Below are 27,716 nucleotides of genomic sequence, written 5' to 3'. Positions count from 1 at the left end.
TAGTGTACCATGGAGAACTTTGGGCATTGCTCTTCTCAGAGCCCGCAGGGCTGGGGGACCTGGATGAATACCCTGAAAGTTAAGACTAAGAAAGCAGATGGCATCCCCAAAGTGGGGGCTCGGGGAGATGAAAAGAAGCTAGATCTGTCCAGCCAAGTGCACAAGTTTCTCCAAAGTCCATGTGTTCCCCCACCAGCCTGCACCCCCCCTGCTAAGAAGGGCTCCAGCCCCTGCACCCCTGTCAGGTCCAGCATGAGCAGTGGGCAGAGCCCAAAACCAAAACCCAGTGCCGTCGAGTCAATTCCGACTCATAGCAACCCTATAGGACAGAGTAGAACTGCCCCATAGAGTTTCCAAGGAGACCTGGTGGATTTGAACTGCCGACCTTTTGGTTAGCAGCCGTAGCACTTAATCACTACACCAAGAGCAGCGGTGCCCAGACTCACTGGCTTCTTGCTGCTGGAGGGGCAGGGGAGTGCGCACTAAGTTTCTATCAACTTCATCAGCCCCGGGGTAGCTGTGTCCTGGGGGCACTGCAGTGGGCTGAGGGCTACCCTGAGGCCAGAAGTGCATCAGGGGCTGGGGATGAGGGGTCTGCAGAGACGTGCACAAGTCTTTGCTTCCCAGGGGGTGGGGAGAATCGGCAAAAACACCAGTCCTAGCATGGGGAGCACCCTCCCATCTTCCTTCCTGGGGGCCGCTGGGAGGGCGGGACAGCAGGCAAGATACTTCTCCAGCCCTGCCCCCCTCTCTCCCTGACACCTGGGAGGGAAATTAAACCCTCATCCCACTCTTTGCCCTCACCTTCCACTTGGGGCCCCACCGACACCTAGGAGGGTACAAGGCCAAGCTTACCTCTGGTGCAGGCTCCCCTGGCCCCAGCCCTGGGGCCCCGAGCGGCCTCTGCAGTGACCCTCCGACTTGTGCGGCAGGGGAATGGCACAGCCTCCTTGGAAGCAGTGTCTCCAGAGCCATCCACCACGGCCCCTCGTCCTGGAGACCCACCCACTCCCAGGAGGCGCAGACCCCGTGGAAGGGCAGCAGCTCTGCCTCCTGCCTGCTTGCCTCGGAGCCGTGCGGCCGGCCAGCTGGCTGGCTGCACAGAGGAAAGTTGCTCGGCTGGCCGGGCAGGTCTGCCTCAGCAGTAACAGGACACAGGAGGGAGCGCAGGCGTGTTAACCCCTTCCTGCTGGCCAGGCAGGCGGTGCCTTTAGAGGTGGGATGCCTGCCTGCTGGCTGTGTCCGGAAGCTGGATCAGGGCTAGTGCTGGTGACCTACCCCCACCCTGCGGTAGGTTAACCCTTCCCCTACCTCCCCAAGAGGAACAGGGCCAGCTGGCTGGGGGGATTGCACACCCACCCCACCCTGCCCTTCCTCCTCTGGGCCAGGAGGACTTTGAAGGAGAGGGCAAGACCATTTCCTGGCGCTGGCTCTTTGGTGGAGTTGCCACTTTCTTGTGAGCACAATCCCCTCTCATGGTCCCAGATTCTGCCTCTCCACACACAGGGACTGAGCATCCTGCCCTCTTCAAACATCCTTTTCCTGGGTCTCAACTGGAAGCTGCTTGAGGTCCTTGAGGTCCTGATCAGAACACCAAATGCAAGCCCAAGGGGCTTGCTTCCGGCCTGGGGGCAGCTCCCCCAGTCCTCCAGCCCACGCCTTCTCTGCACCATCAGCACATGGTCTTCAAATTGTGGAAGTCCAGCCCAGAATGATTATTACCAACAAAAGAGCAATATGGTACCGAATTTGAGACGACACAGCACCTTTCTTTCCAAGAGTCATCTCTCACTGCTACAGCTTCTCTGAGCAGGGGAGAGAGATGAAGTCCAGTGGCTGTTTTTAAGGAAAAAAAAAAAAAAGTTCCCAGAAGACCATGAATCGACATGGGGAGAGGGCTAAGACAGACCCACCCAGTGCACCATGGGAAGATTAACCTCCTGCTGAGGACAAGGGCCTTCAGGGTTTAGGAGGTGTGGTGGGCATAACTCTCAGGGACTAGGACAGGGTCCCTGGACCCAGCTGAAGTAGGTGGATCTCAGGGAGCCAGATCCTGGGGGTCTAATCCTCCTAGTCTCTCTCTGTACTTGGTGATGATGCCTCGGGAAAACATGACTACAAGAAGCATGACCCGAAAATGTGGGCCCAGGAAAGCCAGAAGCGGAGATTATGAGGGGTGACGCTCTCTGTCCTACACCTAATTCCTTGTCCTGCCACCAACTTGCTATTCTGCCCATCCTCCCACATATCCCCTCCTGCTGGATGGCTTCAGGAACTGGAGGGGGAGTCTGAGGACAGGGTAGGACAAGGGAGGACCTAGGTCATGAATTAAGCTCATCAAAATCCAACATCCAAGACACAAAGGCACAATGGAAATGGCAGAAAACTAAAGGTTCTTTATTGATTTGTCTGTTAACTGGCTCCCAGAGGCTGCTTGGGACGTGCGATTCAGTTTCAGAGATAGAAACGGTCCTCAACATTCTTCATGGGGCCAAGCTCGTCTGCCAGGACCATCATGTCAGTCACCAGGATGTCCAGCAGCCCATAGACCTGAAAGAACAGGACCCACATCACAGGCAAAGGTTCTCTCTGCAGACAACATGTACACAAGGGAGCATCAACTATGCTATGAGAGTGGACACAGCTACCCCCGTGAGAGAACAGCTGGAGTGGGGCAAAAACCAAAGTTGTATTTCTGTAGAACACTTGTTTTTGCAAATAATTTTATTTTTCAAACCAGACTGGGGGGTGATCCTGCGCCATGCTCCTTTAACCTATGGGGACATTAGAGCCTACAGATGGGAGACCAGAGAACAGTGCCCACTTAGCCCCTCAGGTGGGCTTCGGCTCAGCTCCAGCACTACCTTTCCTGGAGGCCAACTTCTCTTCCTGTAAGATCCCAGATCCATGTACTGAAAGGTCTCTGAGTCTGTGTGCTGCAAAAGGGCTGGACCACACAAGCCTAGGCAAGTTGATCCTTAATTGCAAAGAGTCAAGGGAGAGTCTACCCTATGGGTCCTCAGAGCCCTTTAATTACTTTCTAGACCCCATCAGCCTTCAGAAATCTCAGTGATGTCACCAGCAGCAAGTGGAGCTTCTGATCCAATGAGATCAGGAGCATCACTCCAATCATAGCTAACCAGCCAGACGCAACACAGGTAGACAAAGCACCACCTTTAGACCCTTAACATAGTGGGCAGAGCTTTGTGGACCACCCCCCTCCAAACAACAACAATAAAACAACCACAGTATCAACAAAAACACCTGGGTGGATCTCTAAGGACCTGTTACTTAGGAATAGTTCATGTCCATACAAAAGTCTCTCTCCAGAGTTTCCAAACCTTTACTATTGATGGAAATCCACCCTACGTGGTGTTCTCCTAAGAAACACATCTGCCCAGATGGACCTAATATGGAGAGGAAGAGAAAGGAGCAGAAAGAGAAGGACTTCCACTCTGTTCCCACAGTCTTGTTTCCAAACAGCAGCCACTGTGATCTCTTAAAGACCAAGTCAGACCATGTCACTCCTTTAGTCAAAACTTGGTGTTGCTTCTCAACTCAGAGAAAAACCCAAAGTCCTAACAATGGCCTACAATGACCTACATGGCCTCAGGACCTCTCTGCTTGCCTCCTCCTCCCTTGCTCCTGCCCCTCCAGACATGCTGGTCCACTCTCTCCTCTGCCTACAGCACTCTTCCTGGGATGTCCACAGGGCCACTCCTCACCTTCCTTTAAGTCTTTACTCAATGTCACCTTCTCAATGGGATCTACTCTTGCCCCTGCCCCTACCCGAGCTTTCCCCATTGCCCTGACCCTGCCCTACCTTTCCCTTTTCCACAGTGCTTATCAATTAGCATACCAGATAAGTTACTTATTGATGTGGTCTGTCTTCCACATTAGGATGCCCTTCACAAGGGCAGCTCTGCTTCAATCACTCATGTAAGGTGCTTATGCTCATCGATGGTGGAGTAAACACAGTGAATGAGTGAGGAAGGGAATGTGCAGGGCAGGTGTGAACCAGGTGAGGGCTGACTGCTGGGCTTTCCCCTCACCTCGATATGCAGCCTGTGCATGTATTTCTCCATGACCAGGGGGTCTATTGGTTCTTGGGAAGGGATGACACTGTCAGGGACAGGATCCTCCAAGGAAAGCCTTTCCCGACTCACAGATTTCATTAATTTCTTGTCATCCTTTGCTTTCTGCTTCTTGCTGTTTGCACGGTCCTGCTTGGAGAGAGAGAGACATGTGCAGCCTTCAGTGGCACCCAAGGTCCAAGGCATTCTCAGCAGCTAGCTCACTGGGAGAGCCGGGGCAACAATTTTTCTACTGCCCACCGTCCACAAGGCCCTCCAAGGCCCTCCCGCCGTCGCCCAGCCCTTCCCAGTCCCGGGGCCATCTCCTAGCATGCCTCTTTCCCTGGCAACTTGGCTCCTTTTTTATCCTCTTTGTCTTTGATTCCTAGTTGCCGCTTTTCCTGGGATCCCCCTTTCCGGTCCTCCTTTCCCACTCTCCCAGCAGTCGCTTTCACTTCCATGATGGGAGGTGATTTCTGATCTACAGGAGTTGAGTTGAAGACAACGTGGCACTCTGTGCCCTAGATGAGGCCACAAGCATACCAAGGGCAGGAGACGAGGGGTGCAGAGGGTAAGAGCCCTGGGCCCTGCCAGCTGCTCTTAGAGGCTTTGAGGAATTCCTACAGACTGGGAACTGAGCCCACTCTGAGGGGAGCTCCTTTCCTTGAGCCCCTTGTTCAGGTGGTGTGACCTTGTGGAGCAGGACTGTGGAACAGGTGAAGGGGCCTGGTCAGGCAGCCAGACCCAGGTTCTAGTCCCAGCCCTGCCACCCTGCCATGCATGAGGTGGGTAAGTCATTTGCCCTGGCTGGGACTCAACATATACGATGAGGGAACTGAACTGAGGTGATCTCAAAGGTAGTTCCTGGCTCCCAAAGCCTGCCAGCAGATAGAAGAAGGGTAGCAGGGGCCTCCTCTATCAGCTCAGCTAAGTGGAGGTCCCACCACAGGGGCACAAATAAATAGCTGAGGTGACCAGGGAGCAGGGGAGGAAGGCCAGGCAGAGGGGTGTGGAAGATGACGTGGAGCGTGGCTGTGCCATGTCTGACCTTGTTCATCTGGCACATCCAGGTAAGTGGTCTCCTTCTCAGGCAGGCCCAGCAGAGCCCTCAGCCACAGGGAGTAGCTCACCAGACTATCAATCACATCCCGCCACAGCTGCAAACTAGAGGGCAAGACAAGACATATGTGAGAAGAGCCATTAGCCCTCATTTGGCCTTGAACCTACAGAGGCTCAGATCCCGCCTGTCAGAGATGCTGGTACCAGGAGCTCCCATGGAAGCGTCATGCTCCTGACCAGCCGAGTGCTCACCCGCGGCCCTGCAAGTGCTCAGATACTTCCACTGCTGGGGCCCTCTTGCATTTCTTCAGGACACCAAGGGTCTCTATGTCCTCTAGTGACAGGCATGGCTTCCGTAGGCCACAGCCAAGGAAAAGTGGCCCAAGACTGGGGTTAGGAGTTGCCCATGAATGCAGTCTAAACTCCGACTTCAGTCCAGCTCCACTGGAGGGCTAAGCCACCCATGGGATTTCTAGCATAAGGCTCCCAGGGCTGTACTTAGAGGGCCTCGTAAAAGGTCCCTCAGCCTATCCAAGCAGGCTCCACACAGGCAGTGGGGAAGGCTGACAACAGAAAAGTGAAGCCCTTTGGTTTCTCTTCTTTCATTCCTCTGCTCATTGAAAAGGAACAGGGAAAGAAGGAAAAAAAAAAAAAAGACGACAACATATTTACCCTGCTGTGATTGCTCCCCAGAGAGAAGCAGGCAGCAGCAAGAGCTACTCCAGCAGATACCAGGGCATGGAATATTTGCAGCATCTTTTAGCAACCTGAGATCCAGGGGAGCCCTGCTCTGGGACTGGCTGTCCTGGGCTTCTGGCCAGATGCCACAAAGGGGAGGTGGAAGGGACAGGCTCTCTTGGTGGGGGCACCTACCAAGTCTGGTACAGGAAGTCAGACTGCAGCGGCCTCTGCTCCTGGCACAGCTCCAGAGCCCCTCTGTTGAGTCTGATTAGGGCGTCTTCTCGCTGGCTCTCCTCAGGGAGGGTCATCGCTGCCTGGCAGGGTCACAGGCACCATGGGCAACTGCTCTGCCCAGGACACCAAGGGTTCCTGTGCCCTTTAGTGACAGGCATGGTGTATGGGGTGCGGGTCAGGGGAACATGAACCAGGAGGGGCTGCAGCCATGGACAGTCTGTCTGGGATACCTTCTGCGGGAGCCTTAGAAATCTGTTCCCATGAACCCCTTGTCCACGGTTTGCCAGGGTCAAGAGGTTACCCTTCCTATACCAAGGAACTACTCTCTTTGGGTTATCAGAAGGTTTTGTTTCTTTGCTCACGGGGCTGAAAGGGACCACTGGGGCTCTAGCTATTTGTTCAGGGCAGAAGCAGTCTCCACCAACCCCTGCTGGGGTCAGGGAAGCACCTTTCTGAAGTCTTCCAAGCAGAGGTTCCACTTGAGCAAGGGAAGGCTCTCCAGCTCCCAAGGGCTCTTGGTGCTCTTCAAGTCTAGGCTTTCCTCTACCAGGATCTCCTCCATGATGCTCTTCCGCTGAGGAAGCTTAGTCACCCCGCCAGACTTCTGGGTCACTGAGGAATCTCGGGAGTCCCCATGGGCCTCACTCTCAGACCGGGACAGTTGGGCTTCTGGTACTGGGCCCTTCATGTGTGCCGAGAGATCTGAGTTCACGAAGCCCTTCTCCATATGTGATGACTGGGCCGGGGTGGCCTGGGCCCTGGTGCTGGGCTGCTCCTCCTCGCCTGGCCTGGCCTCCTCAGCTTTGGGGGGCGGGGTCATGTACTGGTGCCACAGTTCGTGCAGGTTTTGCACCACTTGGTGCTGGTAATGCAGCTGAAGCAGAGGCAAGGGAAGATACATGAGGGGAGGCCAGGAGTGGGGCACCTGGGGCCCAAGCCAGCCTGCTCTAGTTTCCTCTCTCAAGAACACTGAGGGAGGAGGTGGGGAAGGAGCTAGCAGCAGCAGCTGTGGCCAGAGGGGCTCCCCGCTTCCCTTTCACCCAAGCATCTCCAATTTAAGGCTTTTGTATTTTTTTACATTAGGCCCTCCAAATAAGATTGAGTTTGAATGAAGGAATTTGAGAAGCTCTGTTCTCATTGAGCATCCACTTACTAGCTGAGTTATCTCGGGAAACTCCTTAACCTCTCTGTGCCTCAGTTTCCTCAAAGTAAAGTAAGAATACCAATAGTGCCCATCTCACAGGGCTGCTGTGAGGAGAAAGCAAGTTACTCATTTAAGAGGCTCAGAACAGCCCTGGCACATAGAAGCGTTTGCTTATTCCCATGATCCAGGTGTGCACGTGGGGCGGAGGCTGAGGTAGGGCCTGTACCCGAGGATTCTTGTGGTGGAACAGGTCCTCTTCCGTGAGATAGGCGTCCACAGGTGATGGCGTGCGCTCAGGGGTCAGGATCCCCCTCAGCAGGTCCTGCAGCACACTCTCCACAATGGTGATGGCTTCATGGGCAGCCAGCTTACGCTGGAAAAGAGAAGATGGCAGCCCAGGCTTTCAAAACCCATATTATATCCTTGAGGGAAGCTAGGTCCCTCAGGACTTTGTGCCACCTCGGATTTGAGTCCCTGCCATTTCTCTCTCTCATACAAAACCTCTATGTCTCTCCAAGCATCCTTGTTTTCTAAAAGAGGAGGAAAAGGATGCAGAGGAGGGGCCCGTCCCAGAGAAGAGGGTGCTCCTGCATCGGACCAGGAGGTTACACAGCATTTCCCCAGATGAGGAAGAAGGGGAAGCAGTCTGAACACTGCCGAGAGCGGTGGTAACATCCTGTCTGGCTTGGCTGCACAGTCGGTGTCACAGAAACACACAGAGGGGTAGCTCACATGAGTGTTAGGTCCTAAAGTCAGTGAAAAAAGCAGAAATGACATGTTGTCAAAATTACCTTTGATCACTGCTGGCTGAGCCCCAGCTGAAGTAGTTGGCATGTGTTTGGGGGCCACAATGAATTAGGAAACACAGTTTTCCACAGAGCCCCACTGAACACAAGATGGGCACACTGTGCAGCTAACTGGGAGACAGCATGTTCCCAGGCCTCCCTCTACTCTCTCCAAGGGGTCAGCTTACTAAATAGAATGGGGGTAGACATGCCCCACTATGTATACTGTTCTCTCTGGTTTGGTTTGGGTTGGAAGTCTTGCCAGTTAAATGCAACTCCTGGTATGAAGGGTCCTTCATTCTATTTCGATTCAAATAAGTACTTTCACGAGGCCTGCATCTTAAGGCTCAGTCTCATTTCTTTTCAACTCAGTGGGGCCCCATGCATGGTGGGGCCAAAAGCTGCCCCCACCTTGCCTGCCCACCCATCGTTCACATCACAAAGCCCTGGGAAGCGTTTGTTGGGCAAGAGTTGTTGCCTGTTTGTGAAAAGTGGCAATTCATCTCTTGGCTTGGGAGAGTAAGATCCCTGCCACACTGCCATGGGTGTCCATGGGTGAAAGATCCTGGGTCCCTTACCTCCAGTACCTGCCTCTCATCCTTAAAAATGTCCTGGGTCATGGAGATTGCATGGAGATTGACCTGCAAGACGGCACCTCCTAAGAGGGTAGGGTGAGTTCTAAACTCCCAAGATTCCCTGAAGATCCCAGCATTCAGAGACTTGAAGAAGAAGGTAAATTTTTTAGTTTCTCCAGGCAGAATCACTCCTGAGAGGGGCAGAAAGTCAGAGGTTTCTAATGAATACAAGCTAGCTGAGCCCCAAGCCTGCATGTATAAAGTTAACTGAGCCCCAAGCAAACGCATATACATTTAACTGAGACCCAGGGAGGGTAACCAGGACTGAGGGGTTTCCTGAGGTGCCTGGCTTTCAATGCCAAAACTGTGAAAGTCCCAGGCAAGTAGGGACAATTCATCATCCTGGCCCCAGGCCTGTGCATACAGGTAACTGAACCCCTAGACTATGTGTTTCTGCTCCCAAGTGGCTAGCCTCTTTGAGTTCTCAAGAGTTCTACCCTTTGCCCAACAGACAGGAACAGCTAGGCAATTACAGACTTTCACAGGAGAAATAGGAGGGGCTGAGGGGTAAGAGGGACTCAAACTTATAGGAGCTGGGCATTGACTAGACTTCAGCTTCTCGCAGACATTGAGGACAAAACCAGCTCCAGCCAGGACCTGGTGAGTACAGCAGCTTCTCCTAGGTACCTGCCCGGTTGTTAAAGTAAAACCGCTGCATCCTGTTTCTCCTCAGGTCTTGGAAAGACTGCAGCTGGGACTGCCGCCGCCAGTGGTACCAAATGGCCACTGTGCCGTTATTGACCACGGTGAGTTCTGAAGATGTTTTCTCTCCTTCTAGGGTTTCAAAGGTCAAGCGGGCACCAATTCCGATCTGGCTCTGGGGAAGGAGGAAGTATGAGAAATGTCTTTGCTGGGGGCCCTGGTCTAGGGTGACCAACTTATCCCTTTTTGCCTAGGACTTTCCCAGTTTTAACACTGAAAGTTCCGTGTCCCGGGCCTCCAGAACCTAGCCATCCTCAGATAGAGTGGCACCATGCCATGATAGTGGCTGTCTCTGAGGTTGCCATCAATAGTAAAAAGATAAAACAGACTTTATATCCAATGAACATTTTTGCTTCTAGCATCGGAAGGTCTATTCTAGAACCTTCTTGAAGTGATACCTGTTTAGGATGGTTTATTTACATGCTTGGCGGCTAGGTACAAACTGGATAGCTTATGACACTCCCTTCCCAGCCTTGTGATTTTATTCTTATTCGAGTTAGTGTTGCTAAACATGTGACCAGATAAAAAGGCAAACAGGAGACTAAACAGACTCTTTGTGAATGCTACAGTCACCTTGGGACTGCACCCACAAGGAAGCCCTTCCAGCAGGAGGGTGAGGGTGAAGACTGTTTTACCTTGTCCTGTGGGTTACTGCCTCTGATCCAGCAAGCTGGCTTCCCACAGAACAGTAGGGAAGGGCCAAGAATAGGCATGAGGGTCACATCAGGGTAATTGGCCATTACGTCTCTGTAAGAGAAACCAATGACTTGTTTTCCTTGAAGCTGCCACAGTCATGCCACATGGAACCCACAGAAATGGCTGCCAGGAAGTCTGAGAAGAGACCAGCTCTGCACTCTAGTGGAATGCAATCAGCTCCACTCCAGCCTAGATTCCTCCTGACCCATTCCTTTTGGTGGGAGGTTCTTAGAAATCCAGTGACTCTTCAAGTCCTGGTGACAGAGCCATTCACTATGTACAGCAGTGGGAGAGTCTGGAGGTATCCCATTTAATAGCAAAGGAATGTCCAGGAAATCCCCACTACCAGCTGGTTGCTGGAAAGGAGCAGATGGGAAGAGAAATGCTAGCACAGGTGCTGGGATGGGCTAGAAGAGGAGGTGGCAGCCACCAGAGAGAGGACGGGATGGAGGCACCCTGATTTCGGGAAGGCAGCCTGTTCTTTAATACTTGGGATGCTGGGGGAAGCCACACACTCTCAGCCTCTCTCCTTAGGACCCAGGCCTGACTCACAAGCTCACTGTGTCTTCAGAGGAGCTTTCCTGGGTACTTTCAAACGGTGTATAGTCTTCCACCGTAACAGATGAGAAAGGCTGCCCTTTTCCCACCACCTCCAGGCCATCAATATCCTCAGAGAGACCAGAAAGGAAAGATTAGCCAACTGAAGACAGGGACCACCCAAAGGAGCTTCAGACGGGCTTGGGGCATTACCAACCTGCTGGCTAAAATCCAGCTCGGCCAGGAGGCTCTGCAGCTCCTTGCGTCGGTAGATCAGAAACAGACTCCGATCCCAGGTGTAGCGGTACCAAGCATCTTTCTGGGCTGGTAATCCTACAGCAAGGTCCGAGGACCCTCAGCAAAGGCTGCTGTCTTGCCCGTTTCCCACCACTTCTTGAGGGCTCTGAGTGTGCCCACCCCAGCACCATTTCTGGGAAGGCTGAAAATACGACTTCCCTGTGGCCACTGGACTCCAGTCCTACCCCAGACCTCGGCAGTACCACACAGGACTCCTGCAAAACTGGCTTCCGCAGAGCCAAATCTTGGCATTGCAATAATACTAACAATAGCAGCTACCTTTTACTGAGTGGGTACCATACGGTAAAAAAAAAAAAAAAAACCCCAACTCACAGCAACCCTATAGGACAGGGCAGAACTGCCCCATAGGGTTTCTAAGGAGCAGCTGGTGGATTCGAACTGCTCACCTTTTAGTTAGCAGCCATAACTCTTAACCACTATACCACCAGGGCTCCTACTACGGGGTAGGACCTCTTAATATTTATGATGTCTCATTTAACCCTCTCACAACCCTGTAAGGATTTACAGATGGGGAAACTGAGGTTCAGAGAGGTGAAATAACTTGCTTCTGGTCACAAACCCAATGCAGCTGGGATCTGAACCCAGGCAGTCTGGCGGGCTCAAAAGCCATGCTGCCCAATAGAAACATGCAAGCCACAGAAGCAAGCCACTCATGTAACTGAAAATGTTCTAGTAGCCACATTTAAAAAAAGTAGAAAGAGGTGGAATTGATTTTAATAATACAATTTATTTAACCCAACATATCATTTCAACATGTAATCAATATAAAAACTATTAATAAAATAGACTTCTTTTCATCCTAATCTTTGGAGCCCAGTGTGTATTTCGCACTAACAGCACATCCCAGTTCAGACCAGTCACATCTCAGGGGCTCGGTAGCTTACTCGTGGCTCACGGCTGCCGTACTAGACGGCGTGGCTCCACAGCCGACACCCCTGCTCTGTTTCTTATACCACTTCTATCACCGTTTTACTGAAGAGGAAACTGGAACTCAGAAAAGTTACGTGACTTGCCTAAGGCCACACGGATGTAAATGACTGAACCAGGATTTGATCCCAGGTTTGTCTCGCACCAGCCGTGCGGGTTATGACCACACAGTCCCCCCTCCTAGGCCAGCCACAAGATACCCTGCTCCTCACCCATCTCCTCCCGGATGGACTGGGGCTTCCTGATGTGAGTGATTGGTTCCATGAGGCCACGCTGAATTTTCGTCTTCGTCATGATCAGACCTGTCATTTCATCTCCCACATATTCCAGTCGATTCCAGAACCCGCTGCTCTCCTCACAGCACTGGCAAGGAGGAACAGAGGAGAGTCAGGTCATCCTGACACCTTGGGGAGGTGCTGGTGGGCAGTCTGGGAGGACAAGCATCCTGACTGCAGATTCCCCGTCTGGGGAATTCATCATGGCCATCACTGAAGAATTCCTGGCAGAAGGGAAGCGTGTGCTTTCTTGTTTTCAGGATGCCCTGTTGTAACCTTTACCTGCCCCTGGGAAGATGGCGTGGGTTGGTACAGGCACTGCACTGAGATACCGCAACACAATATGGTGTCCTGGAGAATGCAACAGCTGGAGTCTGAGCTCTTAGGAGACAGGTGCTAAGATCATTCTAATAATTCAGGACCTATGACATTTTCCTCCTCAGGCTGAATGACTTAATTGGCCCATCTCCACCCCCTCTCCCCTCAAAAAACAAACCAAACCACTTCCTGTCAAGTTGATTCCAACTCATGGCAGACCCATGTGTGTCACAATACAACTGTGCTCCATAGGGTTTTCAATGGCTGATTTTTTGGAAGAAGACTGCCAAGCCTTTCTTTTGAGGAGCCTCTAGGTGGACCCCAACCTCCAGCCTTTCAGTTGGCTGCCAATCACTTAACTGCTCCACCCAGGACTCCAACCAGTCCCCAAGTACCCAATAATGGGATCAACGATATCTTTTAGTAAAGGCCTGAGGGCATTACAATGCTTTGCAATGGATAGATATTCTCCCCAACTGTGCAACCTGAGACACACCATTCCTTTGTTCAGACCCCTCCTGACAGGCGCTGGGGAGAGGCTCTCCCTACCTTCCCATCATGCTGTGTAGGAAGGGCACGATCAATGAGCTCCCGCTCCTCCTGGATCTGTCTGTAGGTCTCCCCGGTGTGCATCAGTAGCTCGCTGACTGGCTTCTTCAGGTGTTCTAGAAACAGTGAGCCAAGGATGCAGCCCCTCCACCAAACCAGCATAAGCAGGGGCCCGAGCACCCACTTACTGGGCAGGTTTTAGGACCCACTATTAAGAGCACAGTGGATAAGAGCTCAGCTGCTAACCAAAAGGTCAGCAGTTGGAATCTACCAGTCACTCCTTGGAAACCCTATAGGGCAGTTCCACCTGTCCTATAGGGTCGTTATGAGTCGACTTGACTTGACAGCATCGACTTGACAGCAATGGGTTTTTTGGTTTAAGGCTTAAAAGCAGGAAGCACTTAGGAATAAATGGCACAAACTCCATCTGCGTCAGCCTGAGTCCAGACTCTGGACAGGTGTGGGGAGAAAGAAAAACAGCAGAGCCTCAATGCCAACTGGAGACCAGGCGGGCAGTCTGTCTGCTTTGCTTACCACTGAGGGCTTCCTGCTGCTTCTTCCGCAGGGTGATGTTGCGCCGCCAGTTTTTCAGAAAGTTGTGCTGAGGGGGTGGGACCCAGAGATGTTCCTTCTCTGCTTTGGGTTTCTTTTGCTTTGGCTCTTCTTTCGCTGAGATGAGGGCCATCAGACAGGGTGAGGTGTGTATCAGTTCAGCCAGCTGAAAAGTACAACGTGGGTGCATGGAGGGTGCTGAGAAGGCACTGAACTGGCAAAGGAGCAGAGATTTCATGAGCCCGACATCCCTGCTGCTCCCACTGAGAACCCTTCTTCTCCAGAACCCCAGAGTAGCAAGTACAGAGGACAAATCACAGAGCCAGAGGGCTTGGGAGCTGCTGTCTGTCCCATCTTCCCCAGAATGGGAACCTTTGTTCTAAGATTGTACTCAACAGCTTTTAATGTGTCTCTTCCCCTCACAACTGATGCTAATTAACCCCTTCACCCACTGGCCCCTAAACCACCACGTGGACCGAGGAGAGCTGGCCTGTCTTCAGGGAAAGGTAAATGAAGCCGGTGCACAGAGGAGCACAGGGAGAGGAGGGAGCGCAGCCCTGAGCCTGAGGCTCTCCTAGGTGCAGTCTGCTCGGAGCCAGATACGCCCTGGTCTTTGGGTTCCATGAGGCACCTCTGTGTCCTTAGAGTAAACCTTTCCCCCTTCAACTGAAGTCAGCTTAGAGTGAGTGGTTTCTATGACTTGCAACTAAAACATCCAGCTATTTCATGGGGAGAGTCACTTATCTTGGACTCAAGGCCCAGAGATTGGACTGTCTCTTTAACCCTGGTCCTGTCTGACTGACAGGTGGCGAGGCTGCAATGACTCCAGTGACTTTTCTCACCCAGGCAGCTCTGTACAAACAAACCTGGGTGTTCCCTCGAGCGAGTGCAATTCTCTTAAAGTCCTGAAGACTCCCCAAGATGTGGTGTGGCAGGATCTGTTCACTGTTATCGATGCTATTTCCAGGGCCTGAGGCAAGGGGTGGGGAAGAGGGAAGGAGAAAGACAACCTGTAGCTAGCCGATGTAAGCTCTTTAAGGGGGTTACTTGCAATAGAGACCTGCCTCAAAGACCTGGCATCCAAGACAAGGGACGCCAGGGCCAAGGTCAGCATACCGGAGTAGTCCAGGGGTTTAGTGGCTGCATCTGGAGTGGCAGGATGTGCTACAAAGTGGCAGACCTTCCTTGTAGAGTCCTTGGGTTTGAGTTTACGGATGATAACTTTCTGGGTAATGGCAGGTTTATCTTCCGTTTCTGGGCGAGGAAGGTGTTGCTAAAAAAGAAACAAAACAGAGAATTCCACCTGAGACTGGAGGAGGAAAAACAGCACCCCGTCTCCTCCGTCCTAATTCTTGGTGGAATCCCTGAGGGCTGACAAATCTGTTTCCCAGCTCTGCCCATATGTTCTGTCAAGGAAAAGCCTGAGTAAGAGACATGAGATTCAGTGATGTCCTGGAGGAAAAAAATGACACTGTATGCCTCCATGTCTGGTGAGAAGTATCGACTCTTCCATGGGGCTGGCATTTAGGGGCTTTATCCCCATCTGTAACTTTGCTCCTTCAAGTCATTTTCCCATCTGTAGAATGGGCGTGAGGGCACCTGCTTCAGTGGGAAACAAGATACCTCATCATCTCATTTCCCCTGCGATTCTGTATGAATCTCAAAAATGTTACAAAAAACAACAGAGTAGATTCCTTTAAATGCTGAAGTGAAAGGTATGTGTGTTCAATGGATTTCTCCATGGCATTAGACACTCCCTCTATGAGCAAGGAGCCAGTGGTGAAAGTGGACTTGGTTGATGTTCTAGACCTCACAGGTCAGCACGGAAAAGTTCTGGCAGTAAGGAAACCCTGCACTTCGTCCTTACCTTCCTCAAGTCTTCTTTCTTAATGGCTAAGGCAAGGATGTCATCTCCTTGTAGGACATTGCTAACAGGCTCTGGTTCTTCCTGAATAGGGGGTGTGGGCTGCTCAGGTAGTTTTGCCCGCTTCTTTTCTGAAAAGCAGCAGAAAGTTATAAGTGATTAAAGAGTTCTTTCTGTATATATATATATATATTAGACTGCATGGTGGGGACAGAGCTGACCATCTGGACAGACAGCAGAGGTGCCTGGACAGCACCTCCCTGGGGCAACAGATCTCCCTTGAAGGTCTTCTACCCTACTCCCCCTGGCCCTCCACAACGACTGAGACTGCTATAGCCCAAAGTGAGGTCAGAAGACCTATGTGCCCATCCAGGCCCTACCAGGTGGACAGCCTTGGGTACATCACTTAACCTCTCTAGGCCTCAGGCTTCCCATCTGTAAAATAAGGAGGTTGGACTAAATCAGTGGTTCTCAAAAATCAATGTCTGCCTCAGAATCTCCTGGGGAGCTTTACAAGTACAGCTTCCTGACTCCTCTGTGGCTCTAGGGCCTGAGGAGCTGTATCTTTTTAAGATCCTCAGGTAATTCTGATGCACAGTGGTTTGTGACAACTGGACTAGCTGCTTCCTCAGCCTCTTTCAGGGCTGGCATTGATCCACTCTTCTGCGTTAAGAAGACCATTCACTGTTGATCATGTATTTCACACTATTTCATTCAATAAATACAATGCATTTTCTATGTGTCTTGCACTAAGATACAAGTGGGTATCTCAGGCCTCAAAGAGAGCCCAGTGGAGAAACAGATTGTCAAACACACTATACTAGGGTTACTCCGGGAGCACCCCAGGGGGCCCAGCCCAGTCTGTGGGGTGGTCAGGCAGGGTTTCCTACAGAAGCGATGTCTGAACTGAGAACTGAAGGATGGAGAGAAGTGAGAGGAGGGAAAGGGCACTGGGGAGCAGGCATTCCGAAGGGAATAGCTTAACAGTGACTGGAGGCGAGACAATGGGGCACATTCCTGAAACTCAAAGCAGGCGTTTTTAAATAGCTAGAGTGTAGCACAGCGAGGCGGACGAGGCGGACGGGTGGAGGCAAGAAGCAGTGAGCCTGGAGACAGAAGTAGGGGTGTGTCACGAAAAGCTTAGTGAGCCCCATTAAGGATTTCAGTCTTTATCCCGGGGGCAATGACATGGTGAGGAATGAATAGGGCCTGGAAGACTGAGGATGAGACGATTTAGGAGTCTCCTGCGTAATGAAGTGACTAATGATGATAGTGGTTGGTGGGAATGGAGGGAAACAGACTTGAGACAGAAGCCTCAGGTGGTGGCCAGAGCACACTTTTTTTTTTTCCCAATACTTTTTATTGTGCTTTAGGTGAAAGTTTACAAATCAAGCCAGTCTCTCACATATAAACTTATATACACCTTATTACATACTCCCACTTACTCTCCCCCTAATGAGTCAGCCCACTCCATCCTTCCAGTCTCTCATGTCCGTTTTGCCAGTTTCTAACCCTCTCTACCCTCCCATCTCCCCTCCAGACAGGTGATGCCAACACAGTCTCAAGTGTCCACCTGATGCAAGTAGCTCACTCTTCATCAGCATCTCTCTCCAACCCATTGTCCAGTCCAATCCATGTCTGATGAGTTGGCTTCAGGAATGGTTCCTGTCCTGAGCCGACAGGTTTGGGGGCCATGACCCCCGGGATTCTTCTAGTCTTAGTCAGACCATTAAGTCTGGTCTTTTTATGAGAATTTGGGGTCTGCATCCCACTGATCTCCTGCTCCCTCAGAGGTTCTCTGTTGTGCTCCCTGTCAGGGCAGTCATCGGTTGTGGCCACGCACCATCTAGTTCTTCTGGTCTCAGGATGTGTAAGTCTCTGGTTCATGTGGCCCTTTCTGTCTCTTGGGCTCATAGTTGTCGTGTGACCTTGGTGTTCTTCATTCTCCTTTGATCCAGGTGGGTTGAGACCAATTGATGCATCTTAGATGGCCGCTTGTTAGCATTTAAGACCCCAGACGCCACATTTCAAAGTGGGATGCAGAATGTTTTCATAATAGTATTATTTTGCCAATTGACTTGGAAGTCCCCTTAAGCCATAGTCCCCAAACCCCCGCCCTTGCTCCATTGACCTTTGAAGCATTCAGTTTATCCCGGAAACTTCTTTGCTTTTGGTCCAGTCCATTTGAGCTGACCTTCCGTGTATTGAGTATTGTCCTTCCCTTCACCTAAAGTAGTTCTTATCTACTAACTAATCAGTAAATAACCCTCTCCCCCCTCCCTCCCTCCCCCCCATAACCACAAAAGTATGTGTTCTTCTCAGTTTATACTATTTCTCAAGATCTTATAATAGTGGTCTTATACAATATTTGTCCTTTTGCCTCTGACTAATTTCACTCAGCATAATGCCTTCCAAGTTCCTCCATGTTATGAAATGTTTCACAGATTCGTCACTGTTCTTTATCGATGCGTAGTATTCCATTGTGTGAATATACCACAATTTATTTAACCATTCATCCGTTGATGGACACCTTGGTTGCTTGCAGCTTTTTGCTATTGTAAACAGAGCTGCAATAAACATGGGTGTGCATATATCTGTTCCTGTGAAGGCTCTTATTTCTCTAGGGTATATTCCGAGGAGTGGGATTTCTGGGTTGTATGGTAGTTCTATTTCTAACTGTTTAAGAAAACGCCAGATAGATTTCCAAACTGGTTGTACCATTTTACATTCCCACCAGCAGTGTATAAGAGTTCCAATCTCTCCGCAGCCTCTCCAACATTTATTATTTTGTGTTTTTTGGATTAATGCCAGCCTGGTTGGAGTAAGATGGAATCTCATCGTAGTTTTAATTTGCATTTCTCTAATGGTTAATGATGGAGAGCATTTTCTCATGTATCTGTTAGCTGCCTGAATAGCTTCTTTAGTGAAGTGCGTGCTCATATCCTTTGCCCACTTCTTGATTGGGTTGTTTGTCTTTTTGTGGTTGAGTTTTAACAGAACCATATAGATTTTAGAGATCATGCGCTGGTTGGAGATGTCATAACTGAAAATTCTTTCCCAATCTGTAGGTGGTCTTTTACTCTTTTCGTGAAGTCTTTAGATGAGCACAGGTGTTTGATTTTTAGGAGCTCCCAGTTATCTGGTTTCTCTGTGTCATTTTTAGTAATGTTTTGTATGCTGTTTATGCCTTATATTAGGGCTCCTACCATTGTCCCTATTTTTTCTTCCATGATCTTTATCGTTTTAGTCTTTATGTTTAGGACTTTGATCCATTTTGAGTTAGTTCCTGTGCATGGTGTGAGGTATGAGTCCTGTTTCACTTTTTTGCAGATGGATATCCAGTTATGCCAGCACTACTTGTTAAAAAGACTATCTTTTCCCTAATTAACTGACACTGGGCCTTTGTCAAATATCAGCTGCTCATATGTGGATGGATTTATATCTGGATTCTCAATTCTGTTCCATTGGTCTATATGCCTGTTGTTGTACCAGTACCAGGCTGTTTGGACTACTGTGGCTGTATAATATGTTCTAAAATAAGGTAGAGTGAGGCCTCCCACTTTTTTCTTCTTTTCAGTAATGCTTTACTTATCCGGGGCTTCTTTCCCTTCCATATGAAGTTGGTGATTTGTTTCTCCATCACACTAAAAAATGTTGTTGGAACTTGGATCGGAAGTGCATTGTATGTATAGATGGCTTTTGGTAGAATAGACATTTTTACTATGTTAAGTCTTCCTATCCATGAGCAAGGTATGTTCTTCCACTTACGTAGGTCCGTTTTAGATTCTTGCAGTAGTACTTTGTAGTTTTCTTTGTATAGGTCTTTTACATCTTTGGTAGGATTTATTCCTCAGTATTTTATCTCCTTGGGGGCTACTGTTAATGGTATTGATTTGGTGATTTCCTCTTCGATGTTCTTTTTGTTGATGTAGAGGAATCCAACTGATTATTGTATGTTTATCTCGTAACCTGAAACTCTGCCGAACTCTTCTATTAGTTTCAGTAGTTTTCTTGAGGATTTCTTAGGGTTTTCTGTGTATAAGATCATGTCATCTGCAAATACAGATAATTTTACTTCTTCCTTGCCAATCCGGATGCCCTTTATTTCTTTGCTCTGGCTAGGACCTCCAACACAATGTTGAATAAAAGTGGTGATAAAGGACATCCTTGGCTGGTTTCTCAAGAGAAATGCTTTCAGGCTTTCTCCATTTAGGATGATGTTGGCTGTTGGCTTTGTATAAATGCTCTTTATTATGTTGAGGAATTTTCCTTCTATTCCTATTTTGCTGAGAGTTTTTACCATGAATGGGTGTTGGACTTTGTCAAATGCCTTTTCTGCATCAATTGATAAGATCATGTGGTTTTTGTGTTTTATTTATATGGTAGTTTACATTAATTGTTTTTCTAATATTGAACCAACCCTGCATACCTGGTATAAATCCCACTTGGTCGTGGTGGATTGTTTTTTGATATGTTGTTGAATTCTATTGGCTAGAATTTTGTTGAGGATTTTTGCATTTACGTTCATGAGGGATATAGGTCTGTAATTTTCTTTTTTTGTGGTGTCTGTCCCTGGTTTTGGTAGCAGGGATATGCTGGTTTCATAGAATGAGTTAGGTAGTATTCCATCCTTTTCTATGCTTTGAAATACCTTTAGTAGTAGTGGTGTTATCTCTTCTCTGAAAGTTTGGTAGAATAGAGCATACCTTTAAGAACACATCGGGTAGAAGCAGGTTTTTTCCAACAAGGACACACTCCTTGTCATCCTTGCACAGAGGTGGTTTCACAATTCTAAATACAATTTATTTCTCTGGTTGGTATCCTCCCCTCCTCTGCCCTCCGGTTCAGAATGGTTTGAGACCCTACACAAAATGAAAGAACACCTAAGTCCTGCCAAATTAAAACAAAACTTGGTTTTGTCTACTGTTTCTCCAAGAGTCTTTGCCTCTAATTTTTAAGAGGCAATATCACTGAAACACCAAGGCAGGTGTTTTTGTTAAGAAAAATCAAGCTTTTTTTTTTTAAGGAAATGCCCACAGTGACAAAAAAAAAAAAAAAAGCCAGAATCATTTCTAACATAACTCAAAATCTCTAAATTCAGCCTATGTGTCCCAAAGCAATGGAGTCAGCAGAAACTCAGGAATATCTGTTGGTTAAATTGCATGGCTCTGTGCACACATACATGTGCATGCACACACACACACACGGCTGAGCGGTTCAACCCTTGTAGTTGGGATCCGATCTGCCACCATGTATGGAGATGCAGCCTTAGGTTTTGATTTCTACTTCCTCTCCCCCTTCTACATAAAGTCACCAGAGTTGGTAGCAGCCCAAGAGAACTGGTACCAGTTGGAAGTTTCCTTTTACATATTTTTTAATTATTTCTATGTTCCAGGATATTTGCTTCCTCTATCACCCGGGTCTCCATCTTCCCAAAAGATTAAACATCTCCAGATGTGTGCTTCTTACTGATGGGTGTTTAATTATTCCATGTAAATTCATAAACTTTCAACATCGCTGAAGATTTCTGAGGTCAAAGCTCCCATCTCTTTGAGTGATTGAAAAACTAATTTTTCATGTTTGTTTCAGACTGAAGTGATCAGTGAATCTCTGGTCTGAGGTTTTTCTGAGAAGTTATCTTGAATATAGTACAATAAATGCTCACATTAGTCAGAGAATGATGTATTCTAGTTAATACATACTCATAAAAATTATAAATTCATCCCAAAGAATATATATTAAGCACGCTTCTTGTGCTATAAGCCACAGGGAAGATGGTAAGAAATGTTAAGAATATGGTCCTTTGCTTCTGGAAATGAAAAACACAACAAGTACACATACATACCCTAATCAACAATATATGTGTGTAAATTACTGGCACAGGCAATAGGTTTGGTTAGACATCAAGGAAGGGACAGAACAAGGTGGATCACACAGTTTACAGCTCTAAAGAAAGGTTCAGAGGAACAGCTGCAGGGTCAGTAAGTGGCTTCACAGGCTGTTAGGGTTGGAGGATAGGAAGGCTTTGCACAGGTGGAGCAACAAATAGGGGTGTTCCAGGTGAAAGAAAGGTGTTCCAGTCAGAGCAAAGGCAGAGCTGAGTGTGGCATGTGTGTGGCATGGTGACACTGAGGGCTTACAGGGAAGGTGGGGTGTGATACTGGGGATGAGACGGGGACCAGGGCATGATGGCTTCGTAATGTACAGCTGAGGCATCTGATCTTCCTCCTGTCAGCAGGAAGGAGGTTGGTCCCTGACTGATGAAAGCAGCATTGCAGAGTGTTTCATCCAATGAGGGTGAACCACATGGACTGGGGGAGTAGATGCAAGCCCTCAGACCAAGGAGGAAGGGTAATCCCCTGGAGGTCACTTCAGGATTTGCTGGAGGGAGGATTCTGCAAGGCTGAAGTGTGTCTCACTGCTGAGCCAATGGTGGCCCAGCTACTTCCTGTCATTTACCTTGGTCCTGTCAGGCCTAAAGCTGAAGTGCGTTCTTTGGCCTGCGTGAGGCTCCTGGTGGGCCCTTGATCCTGACAGCTGAGGGGGTCGAAGAGACCTTTCAGGGGTAGTCAGATGACACCTCTGCCAGAGCTAGGCAAGGCAGAAGGTGATCAGGAGGGTGCCCATAGAAGTGGTACTAGCTTCCGAGGGACCAAAGCAGACCCGGACTCAGGCAAGAACTGCCATGGGAGGTGGGCGGGGAAGAAGCTATGGAGGGAAACGAAACCTGGACTCTGCTTTTCTGCTTCTTGTCTTATCAAAATTTTATTTTATTTTTAGTGTTGATTAAAGCCTTTGGGAAATTCTGACCTCATGGTTGTGCTAGGGGAACCAAAGGAGGGGTTGTCCCTACCAGTGGTGTCACTAGGACTGGTATCACTCAGTGTGATAACTCATGGTGTCACCTTCCTCCATGGATATACATGTTAGTTTATTATCAATTTTAATCACAGAATAATATGTGATAAATGTAGTTGTAAATTGCTTAAATGTAATATTGCTTAGATTATGTGAATACTAACAACAAAACTTTTGTAAAATCTTTCTACATTGAATTACAACATTATTAGTAACTGTGTGGAAGCCTTTTCTGATTTTTCTCCTTTATTACTTCATTCTCAAAAAAGTTATTGATACAGGTCCACAAACACTAATTACCACAACAGCAGAAAATTTGACAAAATCAGTGACTATAAAAATACCTGCAGCAATGAAAACAACAGCTCATGCTTACAGCACAGTCAGACGAAACCATGGGATTCGAAGCGTCACTGTAATTGGGTAATAATGACAGCTCTGACTGGAGCACGTGGAAAGGCCCAAAAAGTAAATTAGCATAGAGTTTTAGCCTTGTAGAATATTGATACAAGCAAGCTAGGGTTACAAAAAATTTTTTTTGTTGTTATAACTATAGGGATATTTTTATTAAAAAAAAAATAATAAATTTCTCCTGAAACAATGCACAAAAATTTTATAGACAGTCATTTTGGTGTCAGCCCCTCTGACAGTGTCACTCAGTGTGGTCTGTACCCCCTGCACCCCCCTAGTGAAGCCACTGGTCTCAACCAAGACAGAGCTTGAATCAGTGAAGGGGAGGGGGAAGAGGACACTGGTACTGCTGGGAGTCTTAACAACCAGAGCAGGGAGAAACTTCAGAGTCAAAATGGCTCAGGTCCCTAAACAGGTTTGCAGCCACAATATTTGCTTGCCTTTTTGCTTATAATTCAGAAACCTTGGAAAAGACATAGCACAACATTATATCTGTTGATTAGCTGTATTATATTGAGGGCACAAGTATCACCCTAGTACTACATTAGAGGCTTTGCCTGAGCTATTGCGGGTGGGGAAGGTATCTTGCATGCTAAACGCTGTTTTTTTCCCTCCTCACTCCAGTGCATGTTCTTAACTCAAGGGCTATTTAAGCAAACGAAATTTCCTCTTATTAAAAGTAAATATGCAGTGAAAAATCTTTCCTTGATTTGTTTACAGCAGGAAGTTCAAATCAGATAAGATCTCCCAGAAACCAGGTGAGTAGGAGGCAGGATCAAGGAGAGCCCTTGACTGCCCTTGGGAAAGGCAACCAGATATTTCTCTCTTAACTATTAAAGAAGTATACCACGAAACGGCGTCACAACGTAGACAAAACCCGACTTTCATACTATGAAGAAGCATAAAAGAATGCCATGCTGAAAAGCAACTAAGCTCTTGCTAGCTGTCCAGGCCTCCTATGGGCCCCAGTGACTCCAGGCCTGCCCCTCTCATCACACTGAACTTTCTCCTCAGCTTTGAGGGAGGGTCTCCCCAGGGCCTGCAGGAGCAAGTCCCAACTTTTTGACATAACCCATAAAGCCCTTTGGCCCCTGCCCACCTGTGCAGCCCCCTCTAGCTTCCTTCTCGATCCTTCTCCATACTTGCCTCCTCTGCCCTGGCCACCATGCCATATGTGCTCACAGTTCTAGGCCTCAGCTCAAGTTGCTCACTCGACTTGGAAAAGCAATCCCTTCCCCCTTTCTTTTGGTTGGCCACAGATGTCACTTTTTTCAGAAAACCTTCCCCCCAGCTCTACCATCCAAGGCCTGGGTCAAGTGCTCTGAGCCCTCTTAGCCCCTGACAGGTGCCTAAATGACAGCATTTACAACACTGCATTCATTATCCTTCCACATTCTTCTAGTTACTCTTCTGTGTCTCCATTAGACTCCTGAGTTTCTTGAGGGCTGGGGCCACATAATTAATACTGATACCACTGGTGCCCAGAGCAGTGCCCACACATAGCAGGCCCTCAATAAATGGAAACAGCAAAGAAAGATCCATGAGGGGGTGGGCTGCACATGGGAGGATGTCCATGGTAGTCAGTCTGCTGTCAGGCACCTGTGGCTCTCTCGGCAGCAACCAGGGTGCCGCTGCAGAGACCAGGAAGTCATGTCCAGTGGCTATCCACATTAAACAAGCTGGACAGGTGTCATTGGACTAGAAAGGGCACATGGTGGGAAAAGGCAGTCAGACACAGAGCTAGTCATGTCAGGCATTTCTTTGGGTTTTCCACCAGGACTACTAGCTGACACCCTCCAAAGAACCCCGCCAAGGTCATTGGTTTTACCACCCCCAACATGTATCTTATATTCTTCCCTGATTCCCCTTCCCAATGACCTTACTTCCTTGCCCTATTAGCCTTAAACTCTACCCTGGCAATTCTGCACTCCACTTGGTCAGGGGATCCTGTCTCCTGCGCCCGACTCTAAGACCTGGTTAGAGGCAGGGATCTCCTATGCCTTCCCACCCAATGCCATCTCCCTGACAACTGATCCCTGAAACCCCTCTGTCAGTCTCCCATTTCACCCCCAAGGCCCGGTGGGCTGTACCCCCTCCCCTGAGAGTCCCTGCCTTGTACATCACCTCCAAGGCCCAGTGCACTGATTATCCCCCCAAGGCCCAATGCCTTATTCCCCTCCCTTAGGGAGTCTCCATCTTGTACATCATCCCCAAGGCTCCTGTATCCTGCACCCCATGCCTCAGGGGCTTTTACCCATATCTCTGGTGTACCCAATCTTCCAAACCCCGCGTGCTAACCCCCCATCCCAAGCACCCCTGCCCTGTCCGGGTCTCCTGAGTTCCCAAGGCAGCCAGCGCCAACCTTTCCAGCTCTCTGCGGACTCCAATAATCTGTTTGTTGGTATTCTGAGGCGCGAGTCCTTCTTCAGAGACTTCATGGTGCCGGCTGGGCTGTGAAACCGGCCCCGCGCCGCCCCGACCCGAGGCTAAGTAACCGGAGGGGCAGCCCCCCTCGACCCCGCGCGCGCGCGCCCGCCCGCCAGCGGCCGCTGCTGTATCCATAGCAACCGGCGCCCCGCGCGGGAGCGCACACCCACCGAACAACTTGGGCGGAGACTGCTTGGACACCACCTTCTTCATCATCTGGCCGCGCCCACGCCGCAGGCAGCTCCTCCTTCCAACAGCTCCGAAAGGCGCTCTAGGGGCCCGGGCCGTGACGTCACAGAAGGCGCCGGCGAGGGCCGTGACGTCACCAGCGGGGTGGAGGCGGGGTGAGGGGATTTTGCTCGCTGCGTTCCATGTGGGTTGTCAGGGCAGAGGTGGAAACTGGGGATCTCGCCGTGGGGGCCGTGCCGGGACAAGGGGAAAGGAGACGAGGAGAAATAGGATGTAGGGGCTGCGTGACCCGCCCCGCCCTGCTACTAGGCGAGGGGGCGTCCCGGCTGCGAGCACTTTCCCCGGACTCCCGCCGCGGCCTGCTGACCAGCCACCCGCCTTTCCCTCTGCCCGGCCACACAGCCGCCGCAGGGATCATTCCATTCACCCCTACTGAAAATCCCTGAATGGCTTCCCATGGATTTCAGGTGCCCGGTGGCCCGTGCCTGCCCCCCACCCGCGCCTAATGACCTTCGCCCACGCTCGCGCTCCGTAGCAGCCACTTGGGCCTTCATCACTTCCCGAACAAGCCAAGTTTTTGCCCTGACTTGGGGGCCTTCTAATCCTGCGGGTCTCAGTCTTTGGAGATGCTGCCCCTGGCTCCCCTCCCACCCATTTCAAATAGTACCCCTCTGTATTCTCAAGTTTATAAACGCACCTGTTTATGTTTTCCAGAGCTTTAACGCAGTCTGGAGTTATTTTGTTTATGTGGTTGCCTGTCGTCATGCTCGCTCTCAGACTCACTGTCAGAATCTAGCTCCATGACAGCAGGGATCGCCTCTCCCTGATCCCCTCTCAACCCAAAGTTTAGCACGTAGTGGTCACTCAGTAACTATGTCAAATAGCGAAGGGACTACAGCCAGACAGAACCCACGTCCAGTCCCAGCTCTGCCTGCTTGCTAGTTGTGTGTTCTTGGGATAGTCCCTTGACCTCTCTGCACCACAGTTTTCTCACCTATAAAATGGAGGTCATAATACTTCCCTCACAGGGCCACTGTGGAATTAGATAAGATTATGCGTTTAAACTACCCAACACTGTGCCCTTGTAAACTAGTGTCTTCTCAGTCAATTCTGAGGTGATGGGGATGTAGTTTGTACCCATTGTACAGATGGGAGAAACAGCCCCAGAGAAGAGAAGGGTATAAAGTCACCTAACTAGCAAGAACTACAGCTTGAACCCCATTCAACCAAGTCCAAGGCCAGGGCTCTTTGGACCCTGTTTCCTGGGCCATTTCTGAATTTTGCAGTCTACCCCAGACAGGGAAAACCTGGTGGCGTAGTGGTTAAGTGCTACGGCCGTGAACCAAAAGGTCAGCAGTTCGTATCCACCAGGTGCTCCTTGGAAACTATATGGGGCAGTTCTACTCTGTCCCATAGGGTCGCTATGAGTTGGAATCAACTCTGAGGCAGTCGGTTTTCGGGTTTACCCCAGACAGGAGGAGACAGGGAGGATGCTAGCAGGGCTGGCCAATCCCTGGGCTCCCTGTAAATTCCCCATTACTGGGCCCCTCCCGAGGGGTATGGCCCCTTGTCCATGCCCCTGTAGACCTTCACTCTCATTATGACTGAGGGTAGCCTCTCCTCTCCTGCCCTCCCGGTCAGTCACCAAACTCCTGCTACCCTCTAGGAAGTCTCCAGTTGAGTTCACTCCATGAAGGTTGACTGAACATTTATGATACCCCAGGGTGGGTGCTGTGTCATCTAGGCCCCCAAGAAGCAGATACTGAGATGGAGATAGTGCAAGAAGTTTTTCGGAGGGAGGGGGCAGTTGTTGTTAGATGCCGCTGAGTCGGTTCCAGCACAGCAGAAGAAAACACTGCCGGGTCCTGTGCCATCCCCACAATCATTATCCTTGAGCCCATTGTTGCAGCTACTGTGTCAATTCATCTTTTTGAGCTTCTTCCTCTCTTTTGATGAACCTCTGCTTTACCAAGCATGATGTCCTTTTCCAGGGACTGGTCCCTGCTGATAACATGTCCAAGGTACTTGATACAAAGCCTTGCCATCCTTGCTTCTAAGGAGCATTCTGGTTGTACTTCTTCCAAGACAGATTTGTTTGTTCTTTTGGCAGTCCATGGTATATTCAATATTCTTCTCCAACACGGTAATTCAAAAGGTGTCAATTCTTCAGTCTTCCTTATTCAATGTCGAGCTTTCACACACATATGAGGTGATTGAAAACACCATGGCTTGGGATAGGCACACCTTAGTCTTTAGAGTGACATCTTTGCTTTTTAACACTTTAAAACTTTTAGATACTTAAAAACAGACATGTCTGTCAATCTGTCATACTGTGGGGGCTTTCATGTCGCTGTGAAGCTGGAAGCTATGCCACTGGTATTCAGATACCAACATGGTGTACAGTTTTCAGCTGACCTTCCAGACTAAGAGTAAGAAGAAAGACCTGGCAGTCTACTTCTGAAAAAAATTAGCTAGTGAAAAC

General features: G+C 49.4%; 1 protein-coding gene across 1 annotated transcript; it reads right to left on the bottom strand.

Moving 5' to 3' along the window:
* Positions 1–1,874: 1,874 nt before the first annotated feature.
* MYCBPAP (MYCBP associated protein) lies at positions 1,875–25,068 on the bottom strand. Its single transcript, XM_064271229.1, has 20 exons — positions 24,981–25,068; positions 15,353–15,480; positions 14,573–14,758; positions 14,352–14,495; positions 13,468–13,651; positions 12,934–13,049; positions 12,753–12,758; positions 12,004–12,145; positions 10,764–10,879; positions 10,562–10,677; positions 9,949–10,060; positions 9,239–9,428; positions 8,555–8,742; positions 7,418–7,564; positions 6,496–6,921; positions 6,006–6,127; positions 5,122–5,237; positions 4,409–4,554; positions 4,053–4,226; positions 1,875–2,550 (listed from the first exon to the last, which is right to left on the bottom strand). The coding sequence occupies exons 1-20, from the start codon at positions 25,054–25,056 to the stop codon at positions 2,455–2,457; spliced, it is 2,931 nt and encodes a 976-aa protein (XP_064127299.1). The 5' UTR covers positions 25,057–25,068; the 3' UTR covers positions 1,875–2,454.
* Between the last annotated feature and the right edge of the window lie 2,648 nt (positions 25,069–27,716).

This window comes from Loxodonta africana, chromosome 18 (genome assembly GCF_030014295.1).
Source record: "Loxodonta africana isolate mLoxAfr1 chromosome 18, mLoxAfr1.hap2, whole genome shotgun sequence".
NCBI classification, from domain to species: domain Eukaryota; kingdom Metazoa; phylum Chordata; class Mammalia; order Proboscidea; family Elephantidae; genus Loxodonta; species Loxodonta africana.
The sequence above is the reverse complement of the archived record's forward strand: the minus strand, read 5'-3'. Positions and strand labels throughout refer to the sequence as shown.